Consider the following 16,344-nt stretch of genomic DNA (forward strand, 5'->3'; position numbering starts at 1 on the left):
TTCCGACATGATATGTTTGAAGTCTGTGCCAAATAATTACAATACCGATCAATAATACCCCCAAAAAATAGGTGGACAGCTTTCTTTCTTATCGAACCGCACCAGGGTCGGCATTTGGTTCGACATTTGGTTTTTGGTTGACGCTTTTAAGATTTGGCTTGGCACCGACTTCAGACATATCAGTTACTGGCGTATATTTTTTAAGCAAGCATGATTTTTTTTAACCTTTAAGAAGTCGGTTTTCAATGCTAAGTAAGCTAAGGTTATTTTTAATACGTTTCCCGGCCATACATCAACGTCGGGTTACGCCTCTGACCGCTCGCTCCATTGGGATTAATAATGTACTTACTTACACTTGCCCCATTCCTTAACTGATCACAGAAGACAAATCGGGTGGACGACGGGAACAATCCGCAATCTCCTCACAAAAAGCTCTGGGGAGAGATAATGATAATATATTCAAAGAGTCTTTAAGATCTGCTTCCTTTATTAATATTTTTGTTTAAGTTGATGACGTTAAATGTAATAATTTTACCGACTCCTTCAGGATTTATTTTTTATAATTTTTTTTTTCTTGAATCTGTCCGATTAAAATTTTAAGATCGTAGTATCCCATCTTCCTATAGTAATATTTTATTTTTAATTTGCTGCCTCTGGAGTCTCTTTGAATTGTGCTTTCTCCGTCAACTATGAAAATGATCCCTTCACGGCCTTGACCCGCGGCGCAGCATGACGTCACGTCTAGTGAAAACAACCCAGTGCGGCTGCGTGCCATGCCGTGCCGTTACAGATGTGTCAACTCAACGGGTTATAGCCACCCCTAAACTATATAATATAACTATTAGGTACCATTAAATTTTTAATACTCTAGCCGGAGTTAATTTTCTCGACTGTTTTGTTTAATGATGCTATGCTATGTTTATTTTTCTCTTTAGAGTCCATACTCGTGTAGTAAATTAACGTATAAATTGAAATCGAGTTTTGAACACTCATGGAAACAAAGAAGATTCTAAATTAAAAACATAAATTACTCTGTATTATACGAGATTTAAATTTCACTTGTTAAAATTTCAGCACTAACATTTTAATTTAAAATAAACTCAATTTTGCTGTAATAATAAATGTTCAGGTCATTTTCAGCACGCCGTACCGTCGCCACTCGCCTGTATTTTCAGGACATTTATTTTCTTTTGTTTTTACCTCCGAAGCGGCTTTCATAAAATCTTCGAAGTAACAACCATTACTCAACATTCTTCTGTAAACGAAGACTGGTAGGCCATTACAGTATACCGACATATTTTCGTGTAATACAGCTTGTACTGCCTAACGCCGGCTGCTCAATAGGGCTTATACAGGGTGATTTCGGGGTCCAGACATCATACAGAGATACAAGAGAACCAGACATCATACAGAATCCAAAGATGAGCCTAAAGATGTTGTTAATTATTGTTTATCACCAATAATGATGATTATTTTCCAGATGACAAGTAGGAAAAAACATTTTTGCATACAATTTGGTGACCCTACTCAATGTGACGTCTTGTTGCTTTCCATACTATACAGCGTATGTCAAAAGTCATAGGGTGACCATAATTACTTAGTATAACATTAATTTTAATTGAAAAATAAGAATAATTAAAGTAGTTATCTTTTAATCAAATACTACCATATGATAATGTGGATCATTTACAGAGTCAGAAAAAGTGGTTCTGGATCACGACCCAGAAATCACCTTGTATATTTTCTTATTAGGGTACATTCACACGGCGTTATTTTTTCCCGTATACCTAGTGACAGCTCAATTTTCATGTTAAGTTGCCATACAATTTTTGCTGTCTCTACGGTATTCGAAAAAATCCGTATACGGGAAAAATTTACGCCGTGTGATCCCAGTCTTAGAATAATCTTCTCTAGATAAATTGGTATAATTCAAATAAGTCAATACCAGACCTGGTTCTGTTGTTCGTTTCTCCCTGCGAGAAAGAGATAGAGAAAGGGTAGAGTAGATATTTTCTACTTTATAGGCGTCCGCGGTATAACGTCGCAGTTAGCAAGGGAATGTTGTTCGACTCTACCGAAATTTAAGGCATTTTGTTTAAAATAATCATATTGTTAGTACGTAATTCTAACTGTCGATATGACTGTACAATTGTTAGCGAACATTTTACAACGAGGTACGTGTGTGCTTTTTACTTCTCCTTCGAAACTGAAGTCAGTTAAAAAATAACATCAGTTATATGGCATTCCTGTAATTCCTGGGTCTTTTTTTAGAATCTTAAATCATCCGACGGAACTTTTAATGAGATGTACCGGTACACCTCATTAAAATTAATGTGTCAAGCGGCGTTTGGATTTTCAAATGTCATCGATTTGTTATTATTCTCAGTGGATCTCGCTCGCGCTTGTTGTTTGGTGCGAGCGCGGTGCATAGAGATACATTTAACATATTTCAATTAACTTTATAGTAAATTGACTATTTTACCAAAACATTTAATTACAAGCTTTTATGTAATGATAGTGCTTTAATCATATTGCATTTCGTTAATTTAGACTAAGAAAAATAAATAACGTAAACGTACTAGTGCTCGACATGCTAATGCCCAATAGATGACACCCTGCTGTCACCTCTATTGACAATGATTTAAGTTTCAACACCATTTCACATGTCGTACTGGGACCGCGTCGAGCACCAGTACGTTTACCTTACGGGATTATATAATATAAAATATGTTTACTTACGTTGCCTTTCAACAATTGACGCTCTTTGTTAGCAGGCTCGGACGCGGAGCCGGTATGGAAGCTGCAGGACCCGGGCTTCGACCAGGGCTACGGCTCGGAGCGGTCGCCGGAGGACGACTACGTGCCGCCCATCGTGCCCGCCGCCGTCTCCGCAGTCTCCCTGCAGGAGTACGAGGCGGAGCTGAGAGTCATGTACCCATTCATCAATGATGGTGAGTTTACGTTTAAGATGTCGCGCACAAGGATTAAAGGAGTCGGACTTCATTGCTAGTGTGTGTGTGTGTGTGCTGTTGATTAATTTTATTTTCAAAAGGGCCCCAAATTGAAATAAAACAATTGAAACGCTGTAAAGGGTTCGAAACTTCGGGATGTAATATGTATTTAATATACGCGATATAATCGGTTTCATTAGTTTTATTTCATAACTATCGCGGTAACCGAAGACAATATTAGGGCCCCCAATTCTTATGTGCCCAAGGTTTAAGACGGCCCTGTCCACACGGAATCCGCTCGACTCTTCAACCAATTTTGTGATTCTATTAACTCATATATTCCGCGTCACTCACTCTTATTCCGTTCGCAGATGCCCAATTAAAAACATGCGAACTGTCCAATTAGTACAACTTCCGAAACTCAACTTCGCTAACTTTCCGAGGCATCGCTGAAGTAACTTCACAATTATTGAACTGTCTTATGTATGTACCTAATACTCGAAGCGATACCTACCTAGTTTTGCCTCGTAAAACAGAACAGAATAATTTCTAATAGGTATTAATAAAATTTTAATACAAATATCATTATGAGGCATGAATAAACAAACAAGCACTTCGTAAAAAGTAGCTAGGTAGGTACCTGGTACTTTAAAAAAAAAAATTAAAAATTAAATCTGTTTATTTCACATAAAAAAATAACATTACACGTTCTTAACCTAGTTATAATCTTTAATATTTAAGATTTTAGTAACTAGGATGAGGGGGACATATTTATTCCCTAATCTTAAATTCTAATATATTTATTACTTATCATTATGTATTTATGTATGTTTATGTGTAGGTATATGTATTATATTTATTTACTTAACTAATAATTATTCTTGTACTATGGTATTCAGTTCTTTTTTTATTATATACTTAATCTTATTAGGCTTATTACTTATTTCTAGTAATACTCTATTAGGAATAACTAATAATTATTCTTGTACTATGGTATTCAGTTCTTTTTTTATTATATACTTAATCTTATTAGGCTTATTACTTATTTCTAGTAATACTCTATTAGGAAAGTTGTTTATAATAAGTTTTTCTCCAATATGCTCGGAAATGTTCACCTTACTGTAGCAAAAATAGTACGGGAAGTTCTTCGTTAATGTCAAACTCTAACTAAAAAACATCAAACTATCGCTGTCCTGTTCTAGCGGACGGGAAGTAAAAAAACACTACAGTAATAACTTATTACTGTAGTGTTTTTTACTTTTTAATAATAAAAAACGCAAACAGCCAATTATTATTGCCGCGAGCCGCTTCTACACGACGCGATCAGCTATCATTTCACGTGTATGATCGTGCGAATACTGCTTAATAAATCAAAGATTATTTTTATATTTTTTTTAAATCTCATCCGTGTTCATAAAGCTTACATAGTTTGTCAAAGGACTTTCTCATTTCAAACATAGACAAAGAGAATCATACTATCTTTGTCTTACACTAGTACTAGCACCCAAAAGAAAAGGATGGGTGTAGTTTTCCTGGTTCTTACTGACTGAAAAGTTGGTTTGACAAACTATATTGCGCAATTATATTGAATGAACGAATATTGAATGGTACTGAATGGCAGAATAAGTTTGTGCCTTTAACTTTTAAAAATTAATTAAAGAGGGAAATTGTTTTTGACATTTTGGATGTGAAGGTTTGATTTGAGTGATGCTTGATGCTTAAATAATAATTATTTTAGCTTATTTCCTCGCATGTTTGGAGAAAAGCACTATATATGCCTCGGCAGGAATAGCAATTCGTGGATTCGTCTTCTTTGACGGACTCCGCTTCGCGTCGTCCGACAAAATCGAAACTCATCCACGAATTGCCCTTTCCCGGCCTCTGCAATAATGTACTATTAAGATCTCATCCACGTGGAATCAAATCATTAGTAAATGTAGAATATACAACGCCTACTGGCCATATTCTTATGGAAATATTTGCAGAACGTAACCTGTATTTAGTCAAACAGAAAACTGCGTTCACGTCTTTCCTGTAGATATACACAAAAGTTAAGGGCTAAAAAGGTTAATTTTCTTATTTAACCCTTATCCACGTAAAAAGCTGTTAACTATTGCCCACAGGAGAGAAAACTAGTGTGTTCGCGCGAACTGTACATTTTTCTCTCCTGTGCGCTTGTTAATTTATTTTGAAAAATTAACAGCTTGTGGGCATGTAAGTAATGATTTTATCATAGTTCTCTAAATAAAAGGAGAACCTTTTCACGTGGATAAGGGTTAAATAAGAAAATGAACCTTTATTGCCCTTTACTCTTGTGTATGTCTACAGGAAAGACGTGAACACAGTTTTCTGTTTGACCCATTATGTCTTTTTCGCATATACAAATTTATATAAATTGCGTCAACGCGACGAGTAGAAATAGTAAAAGCTACTTAAGCGCATACATTTTCTACACTATTAGATACAAATGGTAATTGGTGCCCCAACAAGAAGAAGGCACTTTTAGACCGTACAAGCAGCTAGCAATTTGGCTAGAGGTCAGACGCCCTTGTAAACCTACGTCAAGTAGACCGAGTATGTACTAACGATGTAAGCTGAGCTTTCTTACTACAAATAGCCGCCATTCTTAGCCATGGTAAGTACTTAAGTATTTCCAATGAAATACCATTTAATTATTAAAAATATAATCATTAATTTTTAGAACAAGCAATCAGAAAATACGTCAGATTAATGCAAATAACACACTGTAAAGATTCATTTTAATTATACCACGAGCACGTTACAATTAATTAAACTAAGAACAGTGTTTAAAAGTTACGACTACAATACGACTACAATTTTTCATATTTATTGTGTTCTCACAATCAAAACCTCAACCTTCTTCAAAATTGATCAAGACATGATACACCATGAAAGCTTAGTCGACGAAGCTTCTTCCAAGGGTTGCAGGGCTCTGGTTCGAGTGTCAATAAGGGATGTGATAAGGGATAAGATTTGAATCAGACGTTTTGTTCAAATAAATTTCTTACTTTCATTCTTACAAGAATTGTTGGATTAATCAATGGGAAATTGTTACTTTCTAAGCTAAGTAGGTAGTTTCATGGGTTTTATGGAGGAACATTAATGGTGCTTTGTTACAACATAACCATTGAAATTTGTCTTTTACTATCCACCCACGGTAGTTATATTAAATCAGTTATATAACTTTCGTGGTACATGAAATTATATAATGACATAACCCAAATTGTTTAATTCCGTCCACAGCAGTGACTAATTAACACCCATTATTTGCTTTTCAGCCGTTGTTATTATCGTATACAAATCACACCGTTAAATAAACATGAAATCCAAATAGATTTAAATTGTCAACCCGCCGCCCCGTTTATTACCGTTTCACGAACAACATTAATAACGATTACTACATTCGCCTTAATTGTAATTATCTAGACACGCGGCAGCGTGTCAAGCCAAGTTCAAGCAAAGGAACTGGCTAGCCAGCGCCAAGTGTAATATTACACGAACCACTTGGTGCCACTTTTGACCCTTCTATAACTCAAAACATCTTTAACGTAAACACATAAAACTACGTGTGTTTAATTATATCCATAAGGACATCTAGAAGCCCAAATTTCATGAAGCTAGCTCAAACGGTTATAAAGATATGAAGGTCAAAAAGTCGTAAATTTTAAGACTGACTGACATACCTATAGTACCCAAACCTAACCTACTTCCAGATGACCTAGAAGGATGAAATTTGGAATCCAGCTCAGTTATTGTGTGAAAGCGTAGGAAAAAATCTAAAAATTAAAAAAAGTTATAAAATAGGGGGGGTCCCCATACAAAAAAACCATTTTTTATTGTGACTGACATATAAGTACCTAAACCTAACCTACTTCCAGATGACCTAGAAGGATGAAATTTGGAATCCAGCTCAGTTATGGTGTGAAAGCGTAGGAAAAAATCTAAAAATTAAAAAAGTTATAAAATAGGGGGGGGTCCCCATACAAAAAAACCATTTTTTATTGTGACTGACATATAAGTACCTAAACCTAACCTACTTCCAGATGACCTAGAAGGATGAAATTTGGAATCCAGCTCGGTTATTATGTGTAAGCGTAGGAAAAAATCTAAAAACAAAAAAAAAAGTTAATAAATAGGGGGGGTTCCCATACAAATTTCTTTTTTATTGTGACTGGCATATAGTACCTAAACCTAACCTACTTCCAGATGACCTAGAAGGATGAAATTTGGAATCCAGCTCGGTAATTGTGTGTAAGCGTAGGAAAAAATCTAAAAATAAAAAAAGTTAAAAAATAGGGGGGGTCCCCATACAAAAAAACCTGTAATACGCGCTAAACAACCGGCCAACGGTGTGTCGTTGGCGGCACGCGGCACCACATAATTAATACAAAGAACAGAAGTAAAAAACATGCAGCGGAAACACAAGAAAAAACATTAAATCTCAATACCTGCCTAGTTTTCTTTACAAAAAGTATTGATATCCCACCAAAAACATAAATGTAAAAAAGGAGAGCCAAGTTCAATACAAAAATTATGCTTGGCTGTGGGGTTCGCCGCAAAAAGAATGGAGATTTAAATGAGTGCCAAGTTCTATGCAAAATCCAAATATGTATTTATAGGAACAAAATAACATTATAAACAAGTATTAAACTCTATTTCTTTGCTTTATTGGATACCTATAACAATTGCTGTTATTTAAAAAAAATGTGAGATCTTAAAGTAGGTTAGATTTGGCTTGGCCAGTTTTTATCAGAATTACAAAATATATATGTTGAATAACTTTATAAAATGATTGATGTAATGAAAACTGGCTAAGTCAAATCTAACCTGCTTTAAGATCTCGCATTTTTTTTAAATAACAGCAATTGTTATAGGTATCCAATAAAGCAAAGAAATAGAGTTTAATACTTGTTTATAATGTTATTTTGTTCCTATAAATACATATTTGGATTTTGCATAGAACTTGGCACTCATTTAAATCTCCATTCTTTTTGCGGCGAACCCCACAGCCAAGCATAATTTTTGTATTGAACTTGGCTCTCCTTTTTTACATTTATGTTTTTGGTGGGATATTTATTACCTACCCCCTTATTAAATCTCTGTTGAATTTATTCTCTTTCTAGCCAATACAAATGTTAAAAAACTTTTTACAAAAAAAAGAAAACCGACTTCAAAAAGGATGAAATAAAATATTATCCTTTTTAAGTCTATGCGTTACCAACTGATATGTTTGAAGTCGGTGCCAAGCCAACTTTTGAAGCATACCATGATTTTGATGCGATTCGATTAGGATGTACGATTGGATTTGGTGCGATTGGATTGCCTTACAATGAACGTACTTTCTGTAGGCACAGTCGACGTTAAAAATATGATTACACTTTTCGTCTTATTACAAAGGAGTAAGGTGCAAAAGTGTATAATACATATTTTTGACTTCGACTGTACCTAAGAACACACCTCAGAACACACGATCAAACCTTATTGGCACAGTCCGTACCATGTTTGTCGGCACGCAAGCGTGGGATTGGGACTGAAGTTATTTCCCGTCCCTTATTCAGAGGACTACATTTCAAAATATAAAACAATTCAAGGAATTTACGTTCTTGCCAAATTTCGCCTAAAGCGGTTCAGTTGTTTAGCCATGAAAAGGCGACAAAGAGGCAGATAGAATTACTTACACATTGATAATAGTTCTAATGGTACAGTTCTAATGGGATTTATAGTCATAAAGCTGATTATTTTTGACGGGTATTCTTTACTACTTGGCTTGGCACCGACTTCAAACATATCAGTTGGTAACGCATAGACTTAAAAAGGATAATATTTTATTTCATCCTTTTTGAAGTCGGTTTTCTTTTTTTTGTAAAAAGTTTTTATTTTTCCATTTTTAGTTTTAACGCATTGTTAATAGCGCGACGCGTGAATGAAAAACAACATCATGATTAACACTAAATTCGTGTATCTACTTTAATAAATATGTAATCTGGAATTTTCTCGAGTCCGTCTGGGAAATTATAATTCCTGTCACTACACTAAATCCATCCTCCGCCCCGCCACTGACCCAATCCCTCAACCCCCCCGATCACTCAACCTCATAGCGTATCAACCCCTGATCCATGTACCCCTTGGCCCTGAACCAGCACCCCTTCAACCATCATTACCCGACCCCTTAATCTCCGACCCCTTAACTCCTAACCCTAACCCCCGATCAGTAGCCTTACCAGCTTACCAAGAGTTTGACATTGATTTATTCGCTAGCGTGTGTGTAACTTACTTTCTTTGCATCTCGCTCGTACTGGCATATTAGTGCGAGCGAGATGCATAAAAAGTAAGTTACGAAGACGTTAGCGTCGCTAACTTAGCGAATATGTCAAACTCGTGGTAAGGCTACACTTGCACTACATCAAATTGGCGGTGTTCGGAAGCAAATGCTCGAGTTACTTTAGAAAACACCGAAATCACTTTACACGTGCCTTTAAAAACTGAGGAGTTCCCTCAGTTCCTCATGGATTCCATCATCAGACCAGAACCAAAAATAATACGGAAACACCTTGGAGGCTACTCCTTCCAAACAAAAAAAGAATTACTCAAATCGGATCACAGGTGCCGGAGTAATCGCTGAACATACTACATTTAATAAATCATCATCATTATCATCAAAACAATCATCATCATCAGGTCTACTTCATCAAAGTGGTGGTTTTCGGGAGAAAATGCTCGAGTTGCTTAAGAAAACACCCAAATCACCATACATGTGCCTTTAAAAATTGAGGAGTTCCCTCAATTCCTCATGGATCCCATCATCAGAACAGAACCAAATTAAAATGGGACCAACTCGGAGGTAGCTCCTTTCAAACAAAAAAAGAATTACTCAAATCGGACTACGGATGTCGGAGTAATCGGTGAACGTACATAGAAAAAAAAAAATAGCCACAACCGAATACAGAACCTCCTCCTTCTATGAAATGGAAGTCGGTTAAAAATTACAGGGACAAAGGATTATCATCAACTAATTAAAATTGACAGACGTTTATTAATAACGCCATTGCGAATAAAGTAAGTAAACCTGTATGGTGTAGGAGACTAATAATGGAAAAAAGATGACGATTTAATTCAAATCTTCATATTTTTAATAAATCATTTCTAGACGCGCAAACTCGCAGGCACAGCAAGCAATTATGTAATTAATTATAGATTTGCGGTATTACGTGTTACGAGTATAATTATGTATGAATTAAATATAAATTAGATGACGACTAAGGTGACTGACTAATATAAGGTGTATGGATTTTAATAAATAATTTAAGTATCGATCCTCAAACCGGACTACTTTTGGTCTATGCTGTTGAAATTAACATATTTTTCTTTAAATGTTGACGTGATATTTACACACCCTGACACGATAAGATCGATATACATACTCGTATATGTAGGTACATCAATATTTTTCGACTATTACAATTATTGCGAAAAAATACTGTCAAAGCTTAGGATATCGGCTTTTGAAAATATTAAACTAGGTTTCTATGGCGTTGCAAGGAAAAATAATAGATTAGTCTCATCGTCAGGTAATATAAATTTAAACATTTTTCTTGCATTTTTTATCCCCAAATTAACAATTGGCGAACTATCAATGCTTGCATGAAACCCCTAAATCTGTTTATATTATAACCTAAAATGCGCCCTGTAAGAATAATGTTACAAAAACCCCTAAAACAACCACAACCATAAAAAGTTTGACGATGTCAATTACTCAGCCCGGAAAAAAAATCATAACTCGAAAAGAACAATATGTCAGCTAACATACATTGTAGGTTTACATTTAAGAGTTATTTTTACATCAATCGCTGGAATGACCCGTATATTGGCGTCCAATTTTTTTTATTTTATTAGCCTATTAGTGTGTCCCACTGCTGGGCAAAGGCCTCCCCTCTTTCCCGCCACTTGTCTCTGTCTAATGCACACTCCCTCCACTCCACACAGAATGTATCTAGGTTGTCCCGCCATCTCCGTTTGGGTCTTCCTCTGCCCCGAGATCCATCCTGTGGGATCCAGTCCGTGGATACTTTAGCCCAGCGTTCTGGGTGCATTCGGCAGATGTGCCCTGCCCAGTCCCATTTCAGCTTTGCGGCCTTCATACCCACATCCACAATGCCAGTTTTGGAACGCAGTTCGGTGTTTCTAATACGGTCGGTTCTACGAACACCCAGTATGCTGCGTTCCATTGCTCTCTGGCAAACCTTGAGTCTGGACTTTTCAGTTTCAGTTTGAGCTTTATGAAAAATAAAAATTCATCCGCTTGCTATAGGTATATCATCGTTGACACCTAACGCGATTTCGTTCATTTGCAGGCTTTGATGATTCTCTAAGGGCATATTGGCAATATCAATACAAAATCGAACACAGAGCCTGTCGCTGTATTTAACAGGATATTGGCTCAATGCGCGGAGTGTTATGGGGCTTTTTAATTAACTTTTGTTCGTTAGGCCCTGCGAATGACCGTTCATTTCCATAATTCGTGGACCCCGAATGCGATATTCCGCGTAATTAGACCTACCCAACTGGGAGTTGAGATTTACTATAGTCGGTAGGATTAATGTTTAGTAATTTATCCTTTATTATTTTAGGGTGTTGATTGAACATTCATAATTAATAGAATTAATAATTACGACTGAAGTTGGTGATCTCCCAGACAAACTATATTATATAAATAATTACAAACGATGTAGGTACGTGGCTCTCGCTAGAGTTAAAGCTTATGACCACAAACTTAAATCGGAGTTATAACGTATAACAAAACTAACAGAAACCTAAAGATAGGTAAAGTGAGAAATTATTAGAAAGAAATCTACTATGTTATTGTTTACCGTCCTGTTCTTACGTACGCTATAATATAAAAGAAGTACCTACTGCAATACAATATGACATTTGCGATTAGCAGTGCTCGATTATCCGTCTCAAGTTTCCATTTTTCGAATCACATGCTTCAACCGACTTGGTTAACATGTAGAGAAGCAATACGTATAGAATATTGATATCAAACTCAATGTAGTGGAAAATTGCTTGGATGATACGAAGACATCTCGGGTTAAACGACCGAGTACGACTGACCGACTTCTAGTATATCGTTAACCCCCAAGCCAACTTCCGAATTCGTAAAATAAAACCATGTCTGGATAGATAAAATCTATAGATACTTTACATTCTTTGACGAAATCCTGTCGCACCGCGAATAAAAACCGTTTGTAACATTGAGAAATCAGTCGCAAAATTGCAGCGAAAGCTAGCCACGGAAAACTATTTATTGAACGAATTTACGAAAATCACTTATATACCTGGTTTGTTATGCGTAGTGAGACAGAATTTGTGTAAATATATTCCGTAATAAATAATTTCAGAATGTTAACATTTGCAATAAGATCTACATATTGGTCATAGTACCTTTAACCGACCCTAAATGAAAGCCCGTTTAAAATCACACATAAGCTCTACTTTTCTCTTCCAACCTTTTGTTGACTCGTTAAAATAAGATACCTATCTGCCCGCGCAATGGTTTATTAAACAGAGCTCGTCCTACATTTCACAAACAACAACGAATCACAAAGCAATCCCATATCGCTTACCACTACAAAAACATTCGACTGTCCCCATTCAAGTTTTATTGGTAGCCCGTGCCACCTGCGCTGCGAATAGTGTTATCTCATTTACAAGTTCCATTTGTATGCAAGGCCTAGGGCTCCCCTGCCGCCTCGGCCCCGTCGTTTACAGGCTCGGCACTCGGAATAAAAGTAGGAGTCGAGTGACACTTGTATCAGGACGAGCTCTACCTTTTAATGAGTTTACAGCGGAATATAAGTTCCCTAATTTTAACTTAAGAAATGTGTCGCTTCCAGTGAGATTAATTTTCGGAATTTAGCCGCCGGCAGTATACATTTTTCAGTTTTTCCGATTTATTAAACCGTCTACGCTTGGTACAACGTTATCATGTTTTTTTCTTAATATATGTAAAAGTATAATTACGTCTCTTTGCTAAAATTATAGTTAACGGTTAACTACAGACAATTTAAGTATCTCTTTTGAAAATAAAGCACAGAAATAAATTAAAACACTTGCAACAATGTTTATGGTCGTATAGAAAACATCGCTATTGACTTTTAGGTATGTAGTTAAGTTTTTTACAGTCAAACCAGAAGTAAAATGAAATGTTTCCCTTGCGGCATTCGCTTTTCATTAGTTGAAATTGCTTTCCTTTAACTTAGCTGGAATTGTATAGACGAGGGAGTTGAGAGCGAGCATCAAAGCATTGCAAGTCCGAACAACAAATTTGGTTTAAGCCAGGTTTACCTGGCTAGCAAATTTAGCGTAATTTAATAACTTGCCTGTTTTCAATAAATGCCATTCGTTCTGCCATCAATACAATTTTCTCGTAATACGTAGGTAATGCGAACCGTTAGTTGAAATTTAAACTAAAATTACGTTTTGGAACTTATTAATTGCTCTATCTGTTCCTTGGACTAAGATGGATGTATTTAATATACCTAGGATAAGCTGGTCTAAGAGCACGCATCCTATATGTAAGCAATATGCAATTATGCAGACATACATGCATTGATCGTTTAAAGGTGCAAAAAATTGGAATAAAAAAATAAATATTTATTTTATATTTATGTTTATATATATTGATATTTATGTTTAATTTTGTAGTGTGTAAAAACTTTTTAATTTTAGTTTTAAATTTTAGTTAATAGCTATATAAGTACATATATAGTGAAACATATATAGTAAACAAATTAATTAGGTTGATTTCTGTATGTTTTCTAATAATTAGTTAGCTTCGGTTTTCATCTGACGATATTTGGCATAACTTTTGCAAAAGTGGTTTTCTCTGATCTGAATCGGCTGTCCTCACATAATCTGAATACAAAATATACATACCTATATATTTCTTATAAATAATGGCCCAACACCTGTTGTAACTTAATAAACAGAAAACTAGGACCAAGTAAATATTGGATCAGATTGCCCTGAAACATTGGTTGCAACAAGAGTCCTAAAGATTTCGTATTTTTATTGTATTTGTGTTGTATAATTTTGTCCGCACGAATTAGTGGAGACGCTAAAACTTAACCCAAAAGAAAATAAAATATTTCTTTTAAAAATATCCTTTTGCTCGAAGCTCTCCCGTCGCTTTCCAGCAAAAGATCCTTTGATATTTTTTTCTGTTTTAATTTAACTACCCTCTGCTTCAGGGTTCCTCGTTGAAAGAAATGTACTGACATAGTCCTCATATTCCTGGTGTTATCCCGGCATTTTGCCACGGTTCATGGGACCCTGACCCGCTTAGCAACTAATCCCAATTATTGACGTAGGCACTAGCTTTGATAAAAGCGAGAGCCATCTGACCTTCCAACCCAGAGGGAAACTACACCTTATTGGGATTAGTCCGGTTTCCTCACGATATTTAATACCAAAAAGTGACTGGTAAATATGAAATGATAATTCGAACATATGTTCCGAAAACTCATCGGTACGACCCGGGGCTTGAACGCGCGACCCCAGGATTGAAAATCGCACGCTCTTATCGCTAGGCCACCAGCGACGATTTTAAATGTACCTAACGAAATAGTAGTTAATGCAGTAAGCAAACTTCCGATATTAATTACAATTACAAACCACATTTCTTCGTAATCTCGCATTTGTTGTCGACAACCATGATTTTATCAACATTTACATAGGTAAGGTAAACGGCCCCAAGTTCGTGATAGTACGTTATTTCGTTAGTTTTTTTTCTGGCCCAAATAATAAGGAACTCAAATATTTTTTACTCAAATTATACATATGAAAAAAATCTGTATTATTTAATCTCTTCAATAAAATAATAACCAATATTTTAGTGATTAAACTCAGAGTAATACGACGGTCGAAACTGTCAGACGGCCGCGAACTGCTGTGTTGTATGCGTGCACTTTTTTTAGGCGTAAGGTGCGCGCTTTCACTTGTTAAGCTTATAGGAAGGAAAAGCTAAACCCATTCGAATAAAAGTTCTTGGGAGTGTTTCTGTGGGTTCCTTAGTAATTGATTTGATACGAAAAAAGTTTGAATATATGCATAGAAATAACTTAAAATTGCAATAAATAGACTCACGAAATAGCGGTCATTATATTTTTCGTGTGTCTCCTATTTCGTGCCACTAACGAATCAAGGATTTTCTAGATACATTTTGAGTGCTTGTTTTTAAATATAACAACGAAGATAATTAAAAAAATAAATTAGAAAACAATTAATGTATTTCATGAAGTTTCGTATGAGCGAAATTCGGCATATGATTTTTTCACTAGAATTCTCATAAAACGAGTTTAAATGTGACCCGAGGTAAACATTTTAAGGTATATTCCACGTATATTCTCATATTAACTACTAGCACCATTTTATTTATTATTTAATTTATTAGATTTATTTTTGTGTATGTTTATATTTTTGTATATGTGTTGTGTATGTATTTTTATTGTTGTAAATAATTTTTATTTTTTAATTATTTTAAAAATAAAATATTTCTTTTTATTTTTTTTATTTAAATAGTTTGGCTTTTAATCAAGTATTAAAGAACCCATAATATATGGTTTACAAAGTCTTAATTCAACCATTAAAGTCGACGAGTACAAAAAACTTTAAGCTAGCTCTCTATTTAACATTTTTTTAAATATTATTTTTAATTTGACCTTACAATTATTCGTAAGTAGTAAGACCGTTAAATATTTAAAATAATTATCAGCAAATTATCACCAATTACTCTAAGGAAACTTTATGCCGAAACAGGGGACACGAATTCACGAACTTAGGAGCTGGCCTAATTTTGTATCACGAAATGGGAGCCAAATAAGAGGTTCACGAAAAAATTCATATAAAAAAAAGTTTCAACTAAAACCTTACAGTTAATACATTACATTATTAACAAAGAACTAATATAACTTATTCAAAAGCTTTCAAGGTACTGATATGCTTAGTAATATTTAAAAAAATATACAAACTCTCAACTCACTCTCAAGAGCCGTAACCTGCCGAAACAGGGGCCCTTTACCTTATACAGGTTGTCCCAAGACTATGGGACATCAAGGGAAAGTACCTTAAATATCATGGTCTTCCTTTTATTTCTGACACTATGTTATTTAGCAAAAAATAATCCTTATGATATGGCCTTTCGATCGGTATGATAAAGCTACAGGCTGTTTTTTTTTCTCGTGTAGCGGGTTCGATTCCCGGTTCAACCGGGATGTAATTATTTAAAAATGTATGAATGCAGAATAAATTGTTTTTAAAATAAAAATAATGTCTTCTTTCAGCAAAATATCCTATCTACGATATTTAAGGTACT

At 35.2% G+C, this 16,344-nt stretch overlaps 1 protein-coding gene across 1 annotated transcript in view; it reads left to right on the forward strand.

Annotated features, from left to right (window-relative positions):
- LOC134664728 (uncharacterized) overlaps nucleotides 1-16,344 on the forward strand; it is a 115,534-nt gene that overhangs the window by 43,798 nt on the left and 55,392 nt on the right. The window contains exon 3 of the mRNA XM_063521478.1: nucleotides 2,775-2,951. Coding sequence (XP_063377548.1) covers nucleotides 2,775-2,951 — 177 coding nt within the window. The remainder of the gene's footprint in view (nucleotides 1-2,774; nucleotides 2,952-16,344) is intronic.

This window comes from Cydia fagiglandana, chromosome 1 (genome assembly GCF_963556715.1).
Source record: "Cydia fagiglandana chromosome 1, ilCydFagi1.1, whole genome shotgun sequence".
NCBI classification, from domain to species: Eukaryota; Metazoa; Arthropoda; class Insecta; order Lepidoptera; family Tortricidae; genus Cydia; species Cydia fagiglandana.